This window comes from Mesoplodon densirostris, chromosome 4, assembly GCF_025265405.1.
Source record: "Mesoplodon densirostris isolate mMesDen1 chromosome 4, mMesDen1 primary haplotype, whole genome shotgun sequence".
Classification (NCBI taxonomy): domain Eukaryota; kingdom Metazoa; phylum Chordata; class Mammalia; order Artiodactyla; family Ziphiidae; genus Mesoplodon; species Mesoplodon densirostris.
This window is the reverse complement of record NC_082664.1, coordinates 120,085,886-120,100,096: the sequence shown is the minus strand read 5'-3', so window position 1 is coordinate 120,100,096 and position 14,211 is coordinate 120,085,886. Positions and strand designations below refer to the sequence as shown.

The following is a 14,211-nucleotide window of genomic DNA, read 5'->3' as shown; positions in this document are numbered from 1 at the left end:
AGTCATGTCAAGAGAGGAAGAAGAGAATTAGGAAAAAGAACATGGACGGAGAAAGAGGCCCATCAGAGTAGAGAGAGAAGAGACACTGTTTAATGGTTGAGAAGATGAGAGGATGGATGACAAGCAGACGGAATGGAAAGCAAGTCTACACAGCAAAGGGTGTCAAAGGAATATGGAGGTTTTCGAATCTGTTGTTACTGCACCAAGGGTGGGAGTCATAGATGGCACGGTTTGTTTATTCTTTCAACAAATATTTCTTGAGTACCTACAATGAGGCAGACACTAGGGATAAATGAGTTCCCAGCTTACAGGTAATTTGCATTTGAGTGTGGAGAGTGGAGGAGCAAGGCAGACAGTCCACAAGTAAACACATTTTTTGGAAATGAATTTTCTGGTAGAGTAAGTACTGTGAACACAGTAAAATGGGATAATGTGAATAGAGTATATTGGAGGAGGGGTTACTCTAGGTGGGGTGAGCCTCTATCTCAAAGGCAAGGCCTCTCTGAGAAGATCACATCTGGACTGAGACCTGAATGATGAGAAGGGGACAGGCATGTAAAGACCCGTGAGGCTCTCTGGGTAGAGAGAACAGCAGATAAAAAGGTCCTGAGGCAGGAAAGAGCTCGGCTTGTTGGAGAAAAGGCAAGGACAGTGTGGTTAGAGCACAGTGAGCAAGGGGGCAGGTGGTGGGAGGTAGACAGGGCCCAGGCAGGCAGGGCCTCCTGGGTCATGAGGAGGAGCGGCTTGGGGGTGTAGAAAGGCACACTGATGGTAGAAAGGCAGAGAGCAATGTCTCTGCACCTTCTCTTCCCAGAGGCCGGAAAACTTCTTGACACCAAACAACAGCAAGGTTCTGCCCATCCTGGACCCCAAGATCTTAGACGAGAAGCTAGGTACCATCCGTGAGTCCTGGTCCAAGGCCACAGTGAGCTCCACAATTGGCTCCAACACATCCACTTCTCAGGAAGCAGAAGAAGAGCCTCAGGTGCCCAAGATGTCCCAATCAGTGGTGAGTGTCTCCCCTCCAGGGCCAGGAGGGCCAGAGTGGGGATGGGGCCTGGAGAAGGGACTTGCCTGCCACCTGTGAGCTGTTCACTCCTTGGGTGGCGAGTGGACCTTCGCTTTAGGCACACTCTATATATGAGTCACCCTAAACTGGTGGAGGGTGTGGAGTCTTCATCTTACAGAGTTTCTTCACCTTTGAATGGAACTTTTAGGTGATTTCTTTCAAAACAACCCCTGCAACACTTGTAAGACTGGGTTCCTCTGACTCAAGTAGCCATCAACTAAGAACTTCCTCGAGAGCTTGTCCTCTGGGTAGTGGGAAGCCCCAGAAAGATTAGTTTTAACTTTTGAAAGAGGAAAGTAGGACTCAAAGCAAAGAGGATATTGTCTTTGGTCAGAGTCTCTACCCTTGATTGTGGGAGTTGGTCTGGTTTCCCATTACCAGTTGACAAGATGCTGGGAGAGGGATGGTGCAGGCAGCCAGCCGAGGTGATGCCTTAATTTGTTGAAGGCTCAGTGCTGAGTCCTAGCCCCTTGATGCAGAAAGCTCCAGGACAAGCCACCAGAAAGACAGTCCAGTCAAAGGCTCCAATTGAAGTCCTGTCCCAACCACCATGGGTGAATTCACACGTGACTTCTTCCCTTCTTCCACAGCAGATCCCATGGGGAACGCTGCTCCAGAAGATCCTGAGAAAAGGCCGGAGCCAAGGCCACCGAGCCATAGGGAAGCCCTGGGCCTCCTCCTCCCAGGACCTGACCCTCTCCACCGACAGCCTTCGCATCTTCCCCTGGCACTTCTGCACCTTCCTGGAACATGTCCCATCGGACGAATAGGAAAGGTGCTGTCTGCTGGGTGTGCCCAGGATGCTCCCACATGGAGCACCCCTGCCCACCCCTAGTGGGACCCTCCCTGGCAGGTCCAGAGCACTCCGAGGCCATCTTCTACACTCACTCCTCTCACCTCTGCCCCTCGGGAAGGCAGCTCCCGGGCCTGACCTGCCAGCTCAGCCATCAGTTGGGTTGAAAGTAAAGATTGAGACCTGCCATTGGAGACTTTGAATAAACCAATGCCTGCTGCCTCCACAGCCTGGCCTCATGACGCCCCTCTTGTGCCTCTGAGCAGAGGTAGTGCAGGCGAGAAAGAAGGAGGGGTAAAGGCCAGGGAAGGAAGGAAAAGGGAAGGCACCATGGAAGGGGAAAGGCAGACAAGAAGGAAGGGGAAAGACAAAGGCATCCCTCCCTGGTCACAACCCTGCAGAGAGCTCAGGGCTCTCTCCTCCCCTCACCCCTCCAGCTCCAGGAGCCTTCCCTGGGATGCCGAGCCAGCCAAGCCTCAGGCATCACCCAGGGAGGCCCTCACCTCATCGCCAGATGCAGATCTCATACTACCCCGGGGAGTAGGATGACCCTCTCATCTCAGCCATTCGTTGCTGGCCCCACTCCTGGTACCGTGCATGGCAGGCCCTCTCTGGTTTGGAGTCCAGTGAACATTTCTGCTTGGCAAAGGATCCAAGGTCTGAGTGGAGGTCAATGGGTCTCAGGGTCTGGATTATTTGAGAGAAATTAGAGATGACTTAATATTATATATTTGCTTGGGGAGGTAAGATGTAGAAAGGGCTGGCATCGGCTGAGTTGGAATCTTCATTCTGCTTATAAAATGCAATGGTGATATTGTTGATGGTGATAATGGGGGAAAGAAGGAGAAAAAAGCAGAGCTGAGGGGGAAGGGCCTTGACATATAGGATGGATCCAATAGGTGAGCAATTCAAACAATATATATACTTTTCATATCCTTTAATATTTAAAGCATAATAACTTGGGTAGTAGGCCAGCTAGTGTGGATCTCCTCTAAAGGATTAAACCATGGAGATGAAACTAGACTGCATTTGAGAAGTCATGGTTAGCCATGAGGAGGAACCGTTTTTGAGCAAGAGGCTGAGTAAACAGAGGGCAGGAGGAGAAATAAGTGGCCCAAGGGCACTAAGGCAGGATTTGGGGAGGCTCTGAGTATGGACAAGGGGGCTCAAGGCTGCCCTTTACACTGTCAGAGACGTTGTGAGTTGTGTCTATATGGAGAACTAATTCAAGCATGCCCGCTCTGGTTATCACCCCAGAACTCCCATCGGGGGGCTGGTCCCTCTACCCTCCCCTTGCTGGGCACCTGGCAAGGTCACGAGCACTGGCTGCTCTCCCTAGCTTGCCGTTGACTTAGGTACACTCAGCCATCACCTTCCTCATCTCTGGGCTCCAGGGCCCAGGCCAGGCCTGACCCTACACAGATGTAGGTAAAGGCTTTGGGACCCAGCAGGCCTGCCCCTCTCCCTTGCCCATCCCAGCCTGTCCCAGGCCCAGCCTCCATCTTATTCCCTCCTTGTTCCTGACTTTTGGCTTCATTCTATTTACCCTCTACCCCTGCCTCAGTCCTCTGAAGCATCATTCTTCACTGTCTCTCTGTCTCTCTGTCAGCACAGATTTACCACACTGGCTATTCCCACCTCTGCCTTGGTTGGGTCCTAGAGACTCAGCCCCCAGCTCCAGTTCCAAGCCCCTAGGCAGAGCCCAGAAGGACCAGGGTAGGAGCCAGACAAACATTCATGCAGCCAGTAGAGCCCAGTAACAAACACTAGAACATGGGTGAGTAGCAACAGCACACAGCTCCATGACAGGTAGCATGAAGCAATGGGTCACTGTTCCATAGCAACCAAACAAAATTGCATAGCAGTCAGCGAGCTCATGCGACCAACAGACACAGTGACAAGCTATAGGACATGGTGAAGGAGCAGTGGAGTGTAGTTGCATAGCAATAGACCCAAGCCATACAATGATATCACACAACACTGCATTCCAGGAAGATGAAGCCATAGAACACGGCAATGAGCACGGGATACAGCATGTACACTGTAGACAGAGTCACAGAACATGGAAAATACCTGACTGCCCTAGAACACATCTGGGTGGCAATAGCACTGTCGCAAGATGCGTGACTCCTGGACGTGCGGTCAGGGAGTGGCCACCAGCAGCAGAGCCTGGGGGTGTAGCTGTGGGCCCCAGTGACATGGCAGTGATTGTGCAGTGAGCAAACGATTAACCGTGTCCCTCAGCTCTCGGCCACTGTATCCGGGCTGTGAGCCTCTCGATTCCAGGAGTGCCTTAGTCTGTGTCTGGTCTTGTAGCACACTCCCCAGAGCCCAAGAAACAATTCTGCCACTGATTTCCTCCAGAGCTTAATAGAAAATTCAACACTTTCTGGAGAAAGGATCACCTTGGGAACAGAGAAAGGAGTGGAGGAGACCAGGGTTTGTACCCTCTCTTCAGACAGGATGCCATGGATGCTCTCTGCTGCCCTGGGGCCTGCCAGTCCCACCCCACCACCACCCCCGGACGCCCTTACCCACAGTGTGCCCTTGGATTTGCCTTCAGTCCAGTCAATTCTTCCTCCCTTTATCCGGGACACCTGATTTTGACATAGGCCTTTCAAGTTCCATTCTATCAAAGTGGGTGCAAAGCTCCAGTCCTGAGTGGACCCACCAGGGTCAGGATCTTGTGGGTATGACCTTGGGTCAAGTGTAAGGCCTGGGCACAGCTAGAGGAAGCCTTCACCTCCCTTCTGAGCAGCCCAGGGAGTCTTTTTTGGAAGAGGTGGGCTTTTAAGTGAGGGTGAAGAATGAGATATTAAGAGACTTCCCACACGTTGTAACTCTCCAAACACTAAACAACTTGTAAGCATTCCCCGCTCACCCCCTAGATCCCCTGAGCCCACCTCATGCTGAGCCAGGCAATGTCTTCTGACACCGGTGAGAGCTGGTGAGATGAGGGGTTCCATGCAGCCTCCAGACAAGCCAGCTCCATTCACCAGGGCTTGTAAAACCCTTGCCACTGTGCAGATTCCCCTTCCCCAGCAGCTGTATCAGCAGTTCCTCCAATCAGCCAGGAAAAGAGACACCCCCCACCTCCGCCAGGTGCCCAGCCCTGTGCCCAACAGTGCAGGGTCCTGAGGCAGGTGGGGGGGAAGAGGCCAAGGTTCTGAGCTCTGGGAGCTCCCCGGCAGGCAGGAGTGACAGAGTAGGTGCACAGTAGCCAGTAAATACTTGCCTTTCTTTCTCTCCCTCTCCCCCAGCCCCCTTTTCTTCCCCTCCCTCCTTTCCTCCACTGCTCAGAGGAGATTTGTGGCAGACCAGAGGGCCCTCCTACCAGCAGATGAATAATTGACAAGGGTTGTTTAAAGATTCAGTGGAGTTTCTCCAACCTCACCACACTGGAATAACTCATTTCTTTCATTCTCTGTTTGAAAGCCTAAACCCCTCCCTTCATCTCTCCCCTCCCCGGTCCCCACGCGCCCGCCCTGCTCTGAGCATAACACTTTTGTTTCTCTCCCTCTCCTGAGTCTGCTGAGCCCAGAATGATCCCTTGATCCCCCTCACCTTCTGGTTTTTTAGTGTCCCCTTCTCCAGCTGTCCTCACCGCCATTTAATCTGGTAGGTTGACTTCAGCTCCTCTGGACAAAGGGCCCCATTTCAAGGATGAGGAGAAGAAGGAAGGCCAGAGAAGCTGTGGCTCCTCCCAGGTCACACAGCAGCGGAGGTTGGGGCTCGGGCGACAGGAGGGCAGGCTTCCCAGCCCAGGGACTGCTTCCCTCCCAGCCAGGGGGAGAGGTGCTGGCTTTCCCATGCCTTCCCGGGGTGACTTGGAGCACTTTGTGTCTCTGAGCCTTGATTTTTCTGTCTGTAATAGAAGAGAGCTGCTTACCTGCCTTACCTACCTCTGAGGGTCAAATGGAACAGGTGAGGGGCCTTCAGAAAGGGCTGGCAGTATAGCAGAGACACCTGTGAACGCGGTCCTGTGAGTGTGCCAGGGGTGGCCCTATGGTGTCCAACCATCCCTGTTTTCCCAGGACTGAGGGGTCCCGGGACATAGGACTTGCAGTGCGAAACCCGATAATCCTACGCAAATCAGGATGTGGTCATGGCGTGCGCCCTCCCCTGCCCCAGCCCTGCTCCTTTCATGATGGTTACACCCTCAGCCCCCTCAGCACCCCACAGCCACAGGACACATACTCTCTGCCCGTCAGCCCAGCTCCACACTATCCCCTGCACTCACAGCACTCTCACCACCTCCTTGAAATGACCTTGAACTCCCTTCCCTTCTCTGGGCCCCAGTCCCTTCCTCTGTCAGCAGAGGAGGTTGGAGCAGATGTTCCAAAGTCCCCTGGGGCTCCTGGAGCCTTGGTCCTGCCCCCGGGCTCTGGCCCAGGAGGAGGTCTGCAGACTGGTGAGGCTGAGAAGCTCAGGCCCAACCTCGGCTCCCTGGGCACCACCTGGTAGCAGGTGATGGGTCCTGAGCAGGAGGCAGCGGCCAGTCGTGGTCGCCTGGGTATGGACACTACTGACGTCAGTGGCACCTAGTAGCAAGAACGTCAGCTCAGGGTGTTGGCATCACAAAGCCCAGGAGCCTGGGGTTGGCCTCCATAAACCAGAGTGACACCGAGCCCAACCTGGGAGGCAGATCACCCAGGTCCCTGAGAGTCTGAGCCCCACCCAGATCTTTGGACCACAAGAGGGAGGGAAAGTACAAGAGAAGCAGATGGAGACAGAGATAAAGAGAGCACAGCCCTCTGGTGCCCACCTCAACAGCCTCCAATCAGAGGGCCCTGACTCCGTGCCCCCTACAGGCCACCAGGTGTTTCCAGAAACATCACTGTCACCCCATCCCTCCTGCTCCAACACCCCAGTCTCAGTAGTCCCGACTCCACTGCCCAGTGCTTGTGGTCCCATGTCCCAGGTCAGTCTTCTGTCCCTGTCACTCTACAAGCACCCCTGTTATGTCCACCTGTCCTCACGTGTTCATCACCCACAGGCACCGGACCCCACTCCCCCTCCCAGGCCTAGCTCCTGCAGGCAAGAAGTCTTCTGAGGACTCCAGCCCTCCTCGGCTTCTCCCCTGCACTCCTGCAGCCCGAGTGGTGAGCCCTGCATGCTGGCACTCGGGGACTTTCTAAAAATAAATCTTGTGAGGGTGCAACAGTCACAGCTCCCAGGCTTGGCTGAAAGCGCTCACCAGCTCCACTCCTCTTCCTCTCTGTCCTTCTCTTCCTCCTCCAGTTCCTACAGAGAGAGAGAGAGAGACAGAGACAGAGACAGAGACAGAGACAGAGAGACAGAGAGAGAAAGGTGCTTACCAAGCATTTGAGAGAAATAAGGACCCCATCCTGTGCGTCTCTGTTATCTCTCCCTGCAGACCCTTCCTCTGGCTTCCTCTCATTCGTGCAGCTCTAGCAGGTTTGAGCTTGTCTCCACCACTCAGGAGCTGTGTGACCTTGGATAAATCATTCCACCTCTCTGGGCCTGTCTCCTTATTGTTAAGTGAAAGAGATTCCTGCCCCCCCCCCCCAACGTCTTGAGGCGGTGGGAAGGAATAACAAGAGAGTGGATGACAGTGAATTGGAAACTGTAAAGGGCTGTCCACTTTGCCAGGAGGCTTATAAATAGTCACTGTGTTGATGGAGCTTTCCGAGGTGGAGAATAAAAGGGGGGAAAGCACACACACCCCAGGCCTCCCCGCTCTGACCCCTTCTCCAGAAGGGCTACTCTTAGACCCCTCACCCACTTCTCCTCCCTCCTTCCCCCATCCCCAGAATCTCCCCAGTGGGCCATTCTCCTCCTCCATCCATCACCTGGGACTAAAGAGATTAATAAACGAGACTCATAACTCAGCTGCTGGGATACAGCAGATATTTACAGCTCCATTTCAATTTGCAGAGAGATTAAGTGTTTGTCGATTTATTGTCCTGGTGTGTTTGTGTGTGTGTGTGTATGTGTGTGTGTGAGCATGGCTGAGCAAGGCCCACTGCAGGCTGGCTCCACCTCCCCACTCCACATCTCTCTCACTCGTGGGCTCACTCCCCCCACACCATCTCCCACCCCTGCCAGGTCCCTGGAGCTGGTAGGGAGCCCAGGGCTGACCAGCCAGGGAAAGCCACTGGCTGCTGGAGTGGGCTTGTTTTTCTGACCAACTTGACCAGAGGGGCAAGTGGCCTTGGCTCCAGGAAAGGTCCCCAGGGCCATGGAACAGGGTACTAGAGAGGATGGGAGAGGGATACCATCCTTAGATGATTTAGAGGGTCCTTTCTGGGCCTCCTCCAGCCTCATCTCTCCCCATAGAGCAAGGGGTCCACAAGGCCAGGTAAATGTATTCTGGAGCCCAAACCCCACAATCTAGACCAGTCTTTAGGTATCCAAGACCCCAGAATTTCCTGCCCAAATGGACCTGAGCCTGCTTCTGAGGGCCCTGCAGGTCTCTTCCCAAAGTCTATCCTCCCAAGAGTCAAATACTTTCAGGGATGCACCCATAGGATCAGGCGATGGCTGTTTAGGGGGGAGGGTGGGCACCTGCAGGGAACCTCCATTTATGCCCTTGTCCTGGGCCTCACAGACATCAGGGGCAGATCTGGAGATGGGGAGGCATGCTTCCAAGGAGAAGGTCCCCAGCCTAACTGAGGAGGAGCCTGCAGAGGCCAAGGGAAGTGAGACAACCTGGGGAGGTGAGTGAGAAAGTGGCACCTCCCTGGGGCTGGGAAAGGGAAAGAGCTCTGCCCCAAGTCTGAGCAGTGCTTGAGGAGCCAAGAAGGGGGCACGTGAGCACAGGGAACAAAATGTCAAGCACTCCCTGACCCCCACACACCCTGAACCACTCCCCTTCCCTATTGACTTTACAGTCAGGCATATGCACTCATTTGCTCATTCATTCACTCATTTGTCCAGTTTCTGAGCACCTACTATGTGCCAAGCCCTGTTATCTCCCACTGCAGACCCATCTACTCATCTGTGCAGCTACAGCAGGTCTGAGTCCTGTCTCCACCACTCAGGAGCTGTGTGATCTTGGATAAGTCACTCCACCTCTCTGGACCTTCTCATCTGTTAAAAGGAGGGAATACTCTCCCCCTACTCTACTCCTGAGGCTTTTGAGTGCATTTACAAGAGAGTGGATGGCAGTGCATTGGAAACTATGAAAGGTGGTCCACTTTGCAGGAAGCTTATTAATAGTCACTGCATTCATGGAGTCCTTTGAAATGGAGGGAGAAAGGAGGAGGTGGCACAACTCACCCAGACCTTCCCTTTTTTTAAAAAAAATTAATTAATGTATTATTTATTTACTTACATTTGGCTGCGTTGGGTCTTCGTTGCTGTGCGAGGGCTTCTCCTTGCAGTGGCTTCTCTTGTTGTGGAGCATGGGCTCCAGGCACACGGGCTTCAGTAGTTGTGGCACACGGGCTCAGTAGTTGTGGCTCGCAGGCTTAGTTGCTCTGCAGCATGTGGGATCTTCCAGGACCAAGGATCGAACCCTCATCCCCTTCATTGGCAGGCAGATTCTTAACGACTGTGCCACCAGGGAAGTCCCAGACCTTCCCTTTTGATCCCTCTCCAGAAGCTTGTCCCCAGGCTAAGTGACAGTAACATAAAGATAACTCCCTACAAAGGTCCCTGTCCTCAGGAAGCCCCCATTCAGCAGAAGAGACACATCAGAATTCAGTGGAGGAGAGTTGTAGCCAGGACTGGGGTGCAGTCTGCTCAAGGGACTGTAGGAGAACAGAGGGGAGTGTACCTAACTCTAACCTCCACTGCCAGGCAGGGCACACTTTATACGGAATGCAGAGCAGGGTATACAGACAGCACTGTTGCCGGTGGTTGTTAGTATGAAAACCACAATAGATCTTTGATTTGCTGGTAGAAGAGAAGTGTAGGTGGGTGAACTTGTTCCTGCAAGAGCAATCTGATGAGTGGAGATTACGTGTGTGTGTTTGTGTGTGTGTATTTGTGTGTGTGTGTGTGTGTGTGTGTGTGTATGTCCGTATCTCCCAGGTGGAACCCTGGCCTACGATCTCACCAAGAGACACTGTGGGGCCCTCGGGCTAGTCCTTTCCCTCTCTGGACCTCAGTTTCCTTGTCTATAAAATGGGGATTGGCCAAATCAGGGCCTAGCCCCAAGCACCCAAAGATTGGGCTCAGAGGAGATGGGGATGAGAGGGTCACTGGGGCAGCGGCCCCCAGAAGAGAGAAAATCAACAGCTGAGAGAGCACTGGACGGGAAGGGTATCCGGAGACATGGGGTCCAGTTTCTATTCTGCCACTGACGTGAGGAGTCACCCTGTTTGACCCCCTTCCCTCTCTGGGCCTCAGCCTCCTCCTCCGTGGAGTGAGGCGCCTGATCTTGATGATTTCGTCCTTCATCTCGGCCAACAAGGCAGGTGGAGATAGGACAGCCTCCTGGCTCCGCTCCTTAGTGAGATGGCTTTTGCTGCCCTGTATCACTGTCCATCTCAGTTCCTTGATTACATGGTGGGTGGGCGGGGCAGGACTGCAGCTCTCTCTGTAAATAAAGCCAAGATGATGAGGCCATAAATTGCTGAGGGCTCAAATCATCGATTGGTGAGGGTTGGAGGGGGGACTCCAGAACCAGGGGGGACTGGGAGAGATTTGCTAACCTGGGAAATGGGGCCCATCCCTTCTGCAAACTGCCAGCTCAGCCCACCTTTTAGTAATGCTAATTATATCCATCAATCTTTATTGAGCTCTTACTCTGCTCCCAGAACTTTGTCGTACCTTGTTTCATCCTTGCGCCAATCTGATGCAGGACATACAATGATCTCATCCCCATTGTACAGCTGGGGACACTGCTGGTAGCTCAGTGACCCTCCCAGGGCCACAGGGCAAGACTGTGGGAGAGCATTCATTGGTCCATCGCAGGTTTGGGGTTTCAGCCCAGTGCCTGCTCCTGCAGCTGCCTTGGCCAAGCCTCACGACTCAAGTCAAGAGCCTGGTGAGTTTGACTCATCGTCTTCCCAGCCTGTCTGGGTGGGATGGCTGCCTTAGTTTCTCTTAAACCCCCAAACAGAGCTCTGTGGCTGCAGGTCCCCTCCCCAGGCCCACTCCAAACCTTTGAGAATACATGTGGAGGTCTACACACCACATTACCTATACCAGAGATAAGGAAAAATTATAAATCAAGCCGGAGCCCACAAACTATTACACATGTTCTATTCTTCTATCTTGACAAATATACCTTAGAAACCACCTCAGAGGATTCGTGGATTCCACATTGGACCCTGGCGACATGGGGAGAGCAGTCCCTCCCCAGTCCCCTCATATCTAGCAGGAGACGTCCCCTTTCCTTCTCATGCAGCTCAGTTTCGGTCCCACACCCTAATGACCCAGTGATCTTGTGAGACCTTTCGTCTGTGTAAGAGTGCACGGTCCCCTTTAGGAGGAGAGGCCCTGGAAGCAGGAGAGGATTCTGGGGTCCCCTGTACCGGGGTGCGGTCTAGAACAATACTCAGGCTCTGGATGGGCACATCCCTTGGCCTCACCAACTCCTCTCACCCCATGGGGAGGGTGCAGCCCTAGGAGGGCCAGAGCAGGATCCTGTAACACACAGGGCCCAGGGCAGGGCCCCTTCCTGTCCAGGGCTAAGGGCAGAACTGTCCCTCCCCCAGCTCAGTGCCTCTATGAGGGTGGACTCCTGAGCTCAGATTAAATGCTTTTCAGTACAATCCAATTTCCTCCTGACATGGACTAGAAAAGCCCACTTCATGCGCATGCACGCGCTGCACACACACACACACACACACACACACACACTGACACACACTACATTTGGTGTTAAATATCCAATCAGTTCCAAAGATAATAGAGAAGAGCCAGTTCACTCCCAGTTTAATCAGATAAAATGCCTATTCATCGTTCCTCCAGCAGCGGACCTCCCCTCCTCAGCGCCACCAGGACTGAGCAGCTGGGCTGGGAGGGGCTGCAAGAGAAGGGCCGAGATGACAGTGGGAACTGTGGCGAGGAGAAGCAGGTTGAGTAGGTGGGCTGTGCCTTTAAATCTTCAAGGAGGGGGGACAGCGTTGCCCACAGGGGACTAATTATCCTTCAGCCTTTAGCCAGCTCTTACTCAGACAGACAAAAGGGAGCTCAGCAGCCCTGATGGCGCTAAGCTTCTTCGGCAGAATTTTTTACTCTCAGATATGCAAATCCACCTCCCTGTGGTAGACCCAGGCGATGGCTGGATAGTGGCTCAGGAATATCGAAGGGGCAGCAAAGGCAAGGACTTGGTGACTGGAGCCCCTCAGAAGACTGGTTTGGGAGACTGGATGCATCTCAGGGTCCCTCCTCTGGTTGGGTGGGGAGCGCACTCTTGAGCCCTGCTTCACCAGTGGGGGAGAGTCCTGTGGAGGCCAAGATGAAGGCCTCTCCCTCCCACCTTCTCCTTTAAGAAGTGGGAGCTCCTGTGGAGTGCCAGAGGGGCTCTCTCAGGAAGCTGGCTCAGTCCAGGAGCCAGTCCAGATGGAACCCTCCTGCCCGCTTGACCGCCTCCACCCTAGGACACAGCCACCAGGTGTGTTGCCCCTGCTCTAAACCCTTCCAATAAATAGTTCCCTCACCTGCTGCGTGATCCCCTCAGCCTGATGACCCCTGTGACCTCTGAAGCCTGTGCCCCAACCCAGAATATTCTACCCACACCCAACTCCAGTCATACTCACTCACAGCTCCAGGCCTTTGCCCCTCTGCTCTCTCTGCCTTATAGCCTCTCCCCACCCACACTCTGGAGGGCCTGGCACACTGTAGGTGCTCCGAAAATGGTTCCACAGATGCATAAAGTGTCCCTTCCTAAGGAGCCACATGGCCCAGGGGAGAAGACAGGTCTGGATCAGAGGCAGGAGGTTTGCTTCCCACTCAGCACCTATAGGAACCTCAGTCTTTTCAGCTGTGAAATGGGAATAATGATAACGCTTACCCCACAGGCTGGCTGCAAAAACCCCGTGGTGCCTGGAAAGTGTTCTGTGAGCTGTGAAGGGCCTCTGGTGCCTTAACATTCATAGCAGGAGGTGAGAAGGACAGTATGGGAGAGTTTGGGGCATGGGGGGAGGCCAGATTTCCTCTCTCTCAGCCCCTCCAGACCCTCATATCAGATGAACATCAGCCACTCCCTTGGGGAATACATTCCTCCACCATGTATGGGTCTCTGCCTTACCCACCCCAGACCTTCCCAGATCCTCTGTGGAGTGAGTGATCTTACTGCCATCTCAGCAGGATGGGCTTGGGGCCTGACATTAAAAGTGGGAGGGGAGCTGGCCCTGAGGCAGGACTAGAGATGTGCTTGGGGCAGGTCTGACTAATCAGGATTTGCATTCTGAGACTGAACCCTGGGCCAGAGGTAGACAGGGGCATGGGTACCCAGAGACACTGGGTAGAGAAGGAGCCCTCAGGCAATGGGAGCATCCCCTCATGAAACCCCTCCCCTCATTGCTGCCTGCATCTGTGAGAGCTAGGGCCCAGGGGGATTCCCAGGGATGGGAGGGGTGCGAGTCATGAGGGCAAAGTGGCTAAAAGAGGCTGGGTCACCAGCCAGGTGAGAAGGGGCTCTGAAAAGACCTTGTGCCTCAAGGCTCCGAAGGCAAAGTGTAACACAGATTTCCAGAAGCATCGCCCAGGAGTCTGAGAGCAGAAACCCTCTGTGAAACTATGGGGTGAGCCCAGAGCCTGGCAGAAATGGAGCACAGTTTTCAGCACTTCAGGGCTGGGCTGGAGGCAGGCAGGGAGAACCAGCCAGAAAGGGTCCAGTCACTGAGGATGGGGGGAAGAAGCCATAACAGCCTTTTTAAAAGAATCTAGATGGGGCCAGAGAGGCAGAGAAAAGGTTAGTGAGCTCCCAGGGATGGGGACCTACACCTGCCCATTCCCAACTACACTGAGGCATTGCCCATCCATGCCAGCCTCCCGCAGAAAGCCCTGGGAGTCGGCCCCTGCTGGCACATCAGGCCTAGGCACTTGGAACAGAGGACCCCTCCCGGTGCTGGCTTTCCAGGGGCTAAGGTGAGCCCTGGGAAGAAGGAAGAGAGGCCCCACCTTCAGCTCCTCTGTCACTCCAGTCCCTCCCCCATTCACTGTCCCTCTCTCAGCTCCAGATTGTCTTGCCCCCTCTTGAATCCCACTAGAGGCCCAGATGTCCAGCCTGGGGCTCCTTCCCCCACAGCAGAGATCTGGAAGGTGGCCCTGGGACCTCTTCCCTCCACAGGCCTGCTCCAGGGCTTTTTTTCTCCTGGCCTAGGGAGGGAACACTGAATGGGAAGCCGTGGGCACGCACCTTCACAGAAGATGAGATGGGGGAGGGTGAAAATGAGAGTCTAGAATTCAGGCCTGGAGCACGCTAATC

General features: G+C 54.0%; 1 protein-coding gene across 1 annotated transcript in view; it reads left to right on the top strand.

Annotated features, from left to right (window-relative positions):
• CCDC33 (coiled-coil domain containing 33) overlaps nucleotides 1-14,211 on the top strand; it is a 118,502-nt gene that overhangs the window by 70,171 nt on the left and 34,120 nt on the right. The window contains 1 exon segment of the mRNA XM_060096108.1: nucleotides 815-1,009. Within this exon segment, the coding sequence (XP_059952091.1) occupies nucleotides 815-1,009 (195 nt within the window).